Source organism: Setaria italica, chromosome I (assembly GCF_000263155.2).
Source record: "Setaria italica strain Yugu1 chromosome I, Setaria_italica_v2.0, whole genome shotgun sequence".
NCBI classification, from domain to species: domain Eukaryota; kingdom Viridiplantae; phylum Streptophyta; class Magnoliopsida; order Poales; family Poaceae; genus Setaria; species Setaria italica.
Window position 1 is genome coordinate 33,091,643 of NC_028450.1, and position 9,507 is coordinate 33,101,149.

The window sequence follows — 9,507 nt, forward strand, 5'->3', positions numbered from 1 at the left end:
TCAAAGAACTAGCCTCTATCTTTATGCAAATAGGAGACAACTCAGATCAGCTTTCCCAAAATCCTCCTGTTTACAACGAAAACTCTAGGAACACTCCCTTTCTCGTGGTATGATGGGCAACAACCCGACTGTAATAACACACCCTACAAATATTTTGCCATGGCAGCTGATCAGACACTTCAGTTACCCTACGTGGCGTTCTATCATCAAGAAAAACCCTACCTTGTAAATTTCAGAGATCAGGTTACCAGAGTACCTAAACACAAGGATACAGATGCATCTACATTCCGAGATTCTCGCTAGCTGTGGGTGCCATTTGCAAATCCATTAGCAACTCGAGCCTTGCAACATGTACCATGTTAAGATTTCAGTTTCTTCTGCTACCGGGCCAGAAGCCTGTATGATGGCAAGTCCTCAATCCGCTGAATATCTTCGATCAAAAGCTCCCTTTCTAGCTGACGCCTCGTAGATTTCATGACCGTCTGCAGTTTTAGTAGTACAGACAAGTGAGCAAGGATTCCCACGAGGACAAGAGCCAATGTGTGGATTATTTAATATCTATGGATTTTTCATAAATAGGTCAAGAAAGGAGAAGTTGCTACCCGGAGAATTTAAAGATTTAGAGGAAAAAGAACATACGTTGAAGTCCATGTAAGTAGCATGCATGTCAAGCCATTGCTGATCCATCAGCTTGAAGGTTATACAGTAGATAATGTCAAAAGCTTGATCATTTTCTGAACAAAAAGTCAAAACATTGAATTAATATTTGGGAGCGCAATAACAAAATCTTTCAGTTAGCTCACATTTTTTAGTGTTTACTACCTCTCAGAAGTACAAGTGTAAAACTAAAAGATTGTATTGCTATATTATAGTCTTATCAGATAATTGAGTTGAACTTAGCAAATATGGACCATTAACTGTTCATTCTGGACACATAAACACACAGAACTTGTTTAAATCATGCATACTATTGTACTCTGTTATTTAATCATAGCTATCATCACAAGAAAACAACCTAAGTCCAAACATAGATAACACCTCAATAGTACAAGGAATAGTTGAGAATTGAGATGAAAGAAATTAGCGGCAGACAACTCTTGTAGATTACCATCCCCATTCCAAAATAGAGTTCTGAAATAAAGGTTATACCTGAAAGAAACTTTAGGAAAACCGCTCCAAACAATGACCTCGGTTTAACTGCATAGGCACGACAGCAAGATTGAATGTAAATTAAAAATGAACTAAAAGGGGCCAGGTCAAAAATTTCTTCCAAAGTTTCTTAAATTCTGCAGGAACTGTTAATATCTTGCAAACAGATGCACTATTTAATGCACAAAAGACTCATGGTTGACAAACCTGCTTGAAGATCAAGCATCTGGATGAGCATGAAGGTTATATTTACACCAGCTACAGCAAATGGATACTCCCAGATTGCACGATCACCATTCTGCTTGCGAAGAAGTTCCTGAAAAGATTTCTGCACAGAAAAGTCTGTTAAGAGTGATTTGTGGCAATTATGACATGATGAACATTTAGATTTAATAAATTACATGTGTAAACAGATTGTTTCAGCATTTGGTTCTGTTAGATGGGTTTGTACTGTTTCATCAGAGTACAAGATATACTCTGTGATTTTTTTTCTTTTTTCCCGCTCCTTTTTGCAGGGTTTAACAACGAAATATTAGACATCCATAGCCAGAAAATAGCAATATATGCCACATTTTATTTATTAACTCTGCAAATAGTAAGTTCAGCAAGCCATCTAGGTTATGCTTGTCATACTCTAAACAGAAGTGATGAAGACTGGAGTACATCATAGCCTCAAGCGGTCAAGCCTATAAGTCCCCATAAATCATAACAGAAAAGCATGTGACAAGAGCAATAGCGCTGAAAACAAGGGTTTGCACTCACTGGATAATTCCTAGCAAAGAACAACAGATTCTCCAAGGAGATGAAGCCTCCACCTCTGTAATGCCAACACACCACACCAGAGGATCATCAATCACTACTGTCTACTTCTCTAGGTCAAAAGGATACTACTGGCAAAACAGGTAACAGTTAGCAACTGGAACATAGGAGAAGGATCAATTACCTAAAATCTGTAGATGGGTCTTTCCCTTGCCAACCCATCTCTTTCCATTGTTCTGATATTAGACCCCGAAGCTCGGTTCCAGGAAAAGAAGCACACCAAAGAGCATGAAGTGCTTCCTAATAGAAGATAAATGAGATAACACATTAAGTAACTAGCTACGCTTTCTCAAATTTCATCTGAAAGGACAAATGAACAGAACTAGAAAAATCAAAATGATGATCTGGATTGAGATTTCTATTTCAGCAGGTTAAGTTTTAACTCATTAAGGAACAGCAGCAGCAACATAACAACTGATCTTAACAAGTCCTTGAACACGAGATTATCTATTTGCTGCACAGTTAACAACAAGTAATTCCTTATGGTTTGCTCAGATATGTAGACACGCTAGATTTCCAATTTTACAGTCATGTCAAATTTCTTGGTCACTCAACTGAACATCTCGTCTCATGTTCATCATCTTGTACTGAATAATTAGAATGTACATTATGGGAACACTAGCACACACACACTTCGCAAGAGAACATGGAATTCCACAAGTACCACAAGATGAACCTTATAAGAACAGTTTGCTGTCAAAAGCAACCGAAACAAGTACCTGATGCTCTCTGTTTGAACTATCATACTGAACTTCTATTCTGTTCTGTAACCTCTGTAGGCATTCTTCCTGAAACAGGAAATTGAGAATTAGTTTGCACATAAACTTCACTATCCCCGCAGCATACAGTTAAACTACAAAATTCGTGAAATTAAGAAGAAAAAATACTCATGTGCAGAATAGCACTGAAGTGAATTAACAGAGACGTAGCAAATTTTATGCAGACAGCGCGAAGCAATGCGAGATCAGAGGATGGTCCGAAGTTCGGGGTGAATTCGGGGGCTAAACAGTGAGAAATTTCGAATTTCACAGACAGGCTCGAGAATTTAGCTTTAGAACCGCTAAAGCAAATTTGGGGATCAATCCAAAGAGAAATAGGCCAATCCCACCTGCATAGGCGTTAAATCGAAGGAGAGGCGCGCATCGCTGTCCCTCCTCTGCGCGCAGACGCAGGAAAGCCCCCTCCCGATCCACGCCGTCGACCCCGTCACGACCTCCGCTGCAGCACCAGCGTACGGACAGCACAGACCATGAGCACAATCCCCGTGGCAGGAGCAGCAACAGCATCCAGATTCCAGAAGAAAACTAACAAACAGATATACAAACAGGAGGCGAGGTGAGGCACCCGAAGAGGAGTGGTGGAAGGCGGCGGCGCGGTCGGAGCCGGAGAGCCGGCGGACGGCGACGAAGGAGCCCGCGCTCCCGTCCATCTTGCCGCGGAACGGCAACCCTACCCTGGCTTCGCTTCCCCCCTTAACCCTCTCTCCCCCACGCGCTCCCTGCCTGCCTCTACGCGCGGCGATCCGCGCGGGGATCCATGGCCGTGCAGCCGCAGTCACAACCGCGGGCGGGGCGGCGAGGTCACACCGGGCGAGCGGGCGGGCGGCGAGCGGATCCCGAGATGGCTGGAGAGGAACAGCAGAGCGGGGTAGGGCAGGGGGTGGCCGGATTGGCTCGGCTTCGCAGCGGCCTAGCCTTGCCTTGCCTCTTCCGTCCGTTGTTGGTTAGTTGGTTGGTTCTTGGTTGGCTGGCTCCGCTACGCTTCGTCTTTCTGGTTGGCCGCCGCGCTGCGCTGGGCTGCTGCTCCGCTGCAGATAAATCAATAGGGAATGCCGCCGTACTTGCCTTTGCTTTGCTTGCTCGATTCGCTTTTTTTTCTACTCCCTCCAGAATTGGGGGAGAGATCAATATTAATGAAAAATTACATATATATAGGGGCTGTTTGGATACGAGGTGCTAAACTTTAACAGTGTCACATCGGATGTTCGGATGCTAATTAGGAGGACTAAACATGAGCTAATTATAAAACTAATTGCAGAACCTTGTGCTAATTCGCGAGACGAATCTATTAAGCCTAATTAATCCATCATTAGCAAATGGTTACTGTAGCACCACATTGTCAAATCATGGACTAATTAGGCTTAATAGATTCGTCTCGCGAATTATACTCCATCTGTGCAATTAGTTTTGTAATTAGCTTATGTTTACTACTCCTAATTAGCATCCAAACATCCGATGTGACATGTGTTAAACTTTAACAGGTGTTTCCCAAACACCCCCATACTCTATAAAGATGTAATCATTGTACATTGGGAGGAGAAAGTAGAAAAAGATAATTATTTTAATACAAATTTTGAACTTTAGAAATGCACTTATTATGGAACCGAGGGAACACTCCCTTTTACTTCCTTTGATTTGATTTGGAGCCTATATATGGGTTTTATATTGCGAGAAACTTAATGTTTATTTATACGAGTTTGATCGGCGTGTTTTAGTGATAATATGTGTCGTTAAGGGCCTATTCGTATGGTATTCTCAAATGCATTCCGGAGCAGGCAGAGGGGCGCAATCTTTATAGTTTAATAAGGTAGAGATGATCCACCTCCTGTGGACTGTCAACTGTGGTGGGCAATCTGTTTCTGTTGAACCACCTCAGCCTCTTGAGCTTCTGAAAAGATCAAGGAGAGCAGGCAGGCTGTACTATCCGATAACTTGAGCTGTCATTTTCTGAAGTTACCGATGACTTTCTTATGTGTCTGCTGATTCAGCTGGCGCAGCTGTCACAAATGCATCAGGATGATTTGAGGCAGCAGTTTGGTCCGGTGACAGGTGTGACTAGCAGTCGAACACCACCCGGTCAGTGGATCTGGACCGAACAGGTGCATCATACGCTGTCCAACTGACCTAATCCTACCCACCCTTTTTCCTTCGAAAGGCAGGGAATTCGTCGTCAGGCTAATCATTTGCTTAAACACTGTTCAATCTGCTTAAAGTAATGCATTCATTCGTCGGCACCTTTTCATATTTGCTAGTAGCAGGGATCCGACGTACTATACTACCTTAGGGTTCGTTTGGTTCTTTAGCTAAAGTTTAGTTCGTGTCACATCGAATATTCGGAGGCTAATTAGAAGGACTAAATATGAGTTAATTATAAAACTAATTGCACAGATGGAGGCTAAACGGCTGGCCTCCATCTGTGTAATGGGTTTGTAAATAGTCTATATTTACTACTTCTAATTAGTATCTAAACATTTGATGTGACAGGAGCTAAAATTTAGGGGAGGAACCAAACACCCCTTTACTCCATTTGTTCACAATTACAGACAAAGTAAAAGCCTAGATCGTGTCGAAAACAAAAGAAGCGTATAAGACGGTAGAGCCGTAGAGGTGCGGTGTAGTACGCCCAGCGGCGGCCAGAACAAAGTAACAAAGCAGCGCCGGGCAAACCGATGCGCCGCGAACAAAGCTATGAAATGGAGACGGGTCCTTCATCGACTGTATTTTCTGCAACTCTGCTGCACCTGCAAGCGAAAGACGACTAGTAACGAATCATCTTCTACACCAATGTTCTGACTACATGGCCGAATAATTAATTAATGTATCAGCAGCAGATTCCCGGCACTGTACGCGCTCCAACTCAGAAGTCAGAGCAAACCGGCCGATACGAGAGCGAGGGGAGCCGGTGCGGTGAGCCGTCCTAATCCCGCGACGGTTAGGCGAGCGCCCGGACCCCGGCCGGGAAAAGGCGCGGAGGAGCGCTGCCGCGTGGGGGAGACGATCGAATCGCGTGCCGACACGGCCGCGCTGGGGCACCGCGTGCCCCCACTTTCCGCGGCCGCCGCTCCCCATCGCGGGAGGCGGAAAACGATGGGTCGGGCTCGGGGCGTGGCGGGTCGCCCACATGCGGGGAGGGGGGGACGCGGATCGGATGGGTCGGTGTCGCGGCGCGCTACGCCTCGGCTCGTGAGAGCGAGGGCGCGAGCGCGCGGGGACGCAGCCTTTGTGTGAGGTCGCCGCGAGGCGTCCGGCGTGTCGGGCCGATGCCGGGGCCGGCCGGGACGCGCGCGCCTCCCGGTCCCGGTGCACCGGAGCAAGTTGGTCACCAAATCGTAGGGCCGCCGCATCAAGTATGGGCTAGCTTTGCGGTTGGAACGGAAACATTTTGAGTCCAAGGAACAGATAGTAATGGCGAGCGAGGACATATGAGTGCTGAATTTTCATTTCCTATCATTTTTTCGTATGCAGATCCTTTTGTAACTTCGTTTGGAGATCCTCACAACAGAAGAAGGTTAAGCGTAAACGCTCTCGTGAAGCGAAGAAGTGTGCGTAGTAACTTTTTCTATCTAATAACATGTGGGGTGTGGGCATGACCGAATGACATTATTGTATAGTAGTGTAGGTGACGGTGCTTAATGGTCCTATTCCATTATCTTTTGCTGGAACGGTTGGTGAAAAAAGTGTGTATCATTAAGGAGTAAGTCGGCATGATTAGATCCTACGGGGGTCAATCATTTCAGGATTAAGTAGGATGATAAGAACTTTACCGTGCTCGGCGGCTTGGCGCCTCTTTTGATGGAGCATAGCATAGTATCACCCACGCTACGGTACTGTGTGATCATGGTTTAAAGCTCTAAAGTGACTCAATAGCGATCGATTAACCTACAAAAAGAAGTCATCAAAGTTTTTTTTTTAGCGGGCAAAGGTTGAAAGGCGACGCAAATGATACTGTCCTATCACGCTCAATCGCTCAAGTCAGAAATATGCACGTCCGAGTTGTTACGTACACCAAACCTAAGTGAACAAAAGCATTGCGCTAATTATTGGTGCCCAAGCAAGCATCCGATTGATTGCGCTCTGAAAATTTTAATACAAAGACGATCTTGGTGTAAAGCTGCATTGCGGATCCGACATTTTTTTTAAAAAAATGGAGTGGAACTGCATTGCCGCATCTCCTTTGCAAAAACAAATCCATTGCTGAGCATGGAACCTCATTCCTATCAACACAGGTGGCAAGACTGGTATCTTTTATACCCCGTTGGTGCAATAGGAATCAATTCGTTTTTTTTATTTTCGGAAAAATATAATCAGTTCAGAATCCAGATCATCATGCATGTAGCATTATCCACGTACTATATGGATGTTCCTATATGTTTTCGCATTATTGATGTGCCTCGCACGTGCGCCTCACGTGACGTGTGAATTGTGATGCGTTCTGGAGAAACCCAACGAGCCGAACCTAACTGTTTAACAGTTAACGTTGCTGTTTGTAGCGCAACGTACTGTCGCTAGTTTGTGGCTAAACTCCAATTCTACCGGAGAATTTCGTGTGAAACGGTGCTGTGTGCCAAAGAGCTCTGCACCGACTTGAGTTGGGCAACAAGAAAATCTCGTCCAAGAGTACAGGGCGAGGCAAACAAAGAAGACGACTTCATCTGAAACGCCAAGCGAGCACGGCATTGTTAATTCGCATACCTAGGTCATCACAGATAGGTGTTGACCTCCTAGATCTCGATATGCATAGAGGTAGCGCGACGTGTGTTCCGAAAGATTCTCGGTGCAAATCCATGGCGGATCGGCCTAAATTATTGCTCCCGGCTGAGCCATCCCAGGGCGCAGGATCTGTTGGCAGCGCACATGCAAAGGGAAAGGGGAGGAGAGATGCCTAGGTGTGGCCGCTGTGCGCGTGCAGTGCGCGCAAGTGCGACGCACCACGGCGCCGGCCGGTCACTGTTCTCCGAGGCATGGGAACTCCTTTCCATGTCACCGATCGACTTATCGGGCGTGCCGGCGTGCATATCTTCTTCTTCTTCTTCTTCTTTTTCGTGCGAGGGGGAACATGTGCATATCAGAGTATACCTGAACATCGTATCACGAATTCGGAGTCACATGCATGTTGGTGGCTAGGCTTCCATTTTCACAATTCTGATGCTGGTAGCGTGTAGCACGGTTTGACACAGTACTTCTTCCCAGGCAATGGGGATACTGAATCAGTGGAGAATCGGGATCGATGGACCGTGTGTGTGCAGCCGAGCATCGTGCCTCCATTCCTAAACCTTCCATGCGGCGATCTCCAGGCCCGTGAGCACGTGGCAGTGTACGGGGCAGGGCAGTCTGGCGTGCAGCAAGACAGGCGGCGCGTATGAAACAGCTAAGCGTTGCCGCCGCCGCCGCCCATCAGAGCGCCTAAAATCAGAGCATCATGGTGTTCCGGCAGGCAGCCGAAATCAGCTGTGGTCCTGATTCCTTTCGCTAAACAAACGTAGTTGGCTCCTCTCACCTCACTTCACAGAGCTTGAAAAAAATGCCATCCTTATCACCTGCGGTCCACAGAGGCTGATTAGAACCCGGTGCGCGGTCGTGGAAGCTAAAGCTAGGCTGCCGTGGTTCCAGCAGAAATCCACCGCCGGGGAGGGTCCCAGGCCCCAGCAGCGTCGTTGGCCACCCGTGCCACCCGTGCCAACAAGCTCCGACCGGCGGGTGAAACGATCTCATGATTCAGCGATCAGAACACGACGGCTCCAGGTCTGGTGTCCGCTGCCCAGCATCCGGCGTCAAGCAATATATATCCACTGATCAGGTTGATTAGAACCCGGTGCGCGGCCGTGGAAGCTAAAGCTAGGCTGCCGTGGTTCCAGCAGAAATCCACCGCTGGGGAGCGAGGGCCCCAGGCCCCAGCAGCGTCGTTGGCCACCCGTGCCAACAAGCTCCGACCGGCGGGTGAAACGATCTCATGATTCAGCGATAAGAACACGACGGCTCCAGGTCTGGTGTCCGCTGCCCAGCATCCGGCGTCAGGCAACATTGTTGACGCCGGATTTTGGCCGACAAATCCAAGTAATTCGGAGTGAGAGAATACGAAGCGGTGTTAGGATCAAAGACCGTCAGGTGCAGTGAATTCTTTCCTTCAGGGCAAGCATGCAAGATCTGCGTAATTGACGGGGCTGCCGAATCAACTGTACGTGCCTACAAGAATTGGTTATTTGGCCAGATAAGCAAAGAAGGAAGTCATCCTCGTGCAAGACATGGAATCGATGAGCTCTAATGCAAAGGCTGGCTTCATCGGATTGGTTAAGCAAGGCAATTAGAATAAAGAAAGGCAAGGATGGCAGGACAACACGTGTTAGCAAGGTCTCTTGTTAAGTCCATGTATCTGGTATTTCCTTTTGTTTAGATATTTTTTTAGGTAAGTTTTGTACTATGTAACCAGTCATTAGTTCAGATATAAATATGTACCCGGTCATTATAGAATAATCAACAATTAATCAATATAACCTTTCGGCGCAACGCCGTCGAAACCTTAGAAGTAGGAGTAGAGTAGATTCGACGAGTTCCTTCTAGCGCGCAAGGCTGCATCGACTTCGATCTCGAGTGAGCTTGTAAGTACCATCACCCGGTCATTACGACCTCTATCAGAACTTTTTAAGTTAAGTCTTATATTCTGATATTCGGTTGTGTGGCTAGTTATTGAGTTATCTTAGATTGCAAGTAGAACTTTCTAGGTTTTGTTCAATATTCTGCTTGTCTTCGATGGTGCTCAAGT

At 46.4% G+C, this 9,507-nt stretch overlaps 1 protein-coding gene across 2 annotated transcripts; it reads right to left on the minus strand.

The window, feature by feature from the left end:
- On the minus strand, positions 1-3,846 carry LOC101769923 (ELMO domain-containing protein A). 2 transcript variants are annotated; one of them, XM_004953246.4, is made up of 9 exons: positions 3,313-3,841; positions 3,077-3,186; positions 2,688-2,756; positions 2,093-2,208; positions 1,912-1,966; positions 1,357-1,477; positions 1,150-1,197; positions 640-734; positions 1-482 (listed from the first exon to the last, which is right to left on the minus strand). In XM_004953246.4, the coding sequence occupies exons 1-9, from the start codon at positions 3,395-3,397 to the stop codon at positions 381-383; spliced, it is 801 nt and encodes a 266-aa protein (XP_004953303.1). In that variant the 5' UTR covers positions 3,398-3,841; the 3' UTR covers positions 1-380. The 2 variants fall into 2 exon arrangements, with proteins under 2 accessions (XP_004953303.1, XP_004953302.1); XM_004953245.4 differs by having other exon boundaries at positions 3,077-3,846.
- Between the last annotated feature and the right edge of the window lie 5,661 nt (positions 3,847-9,507).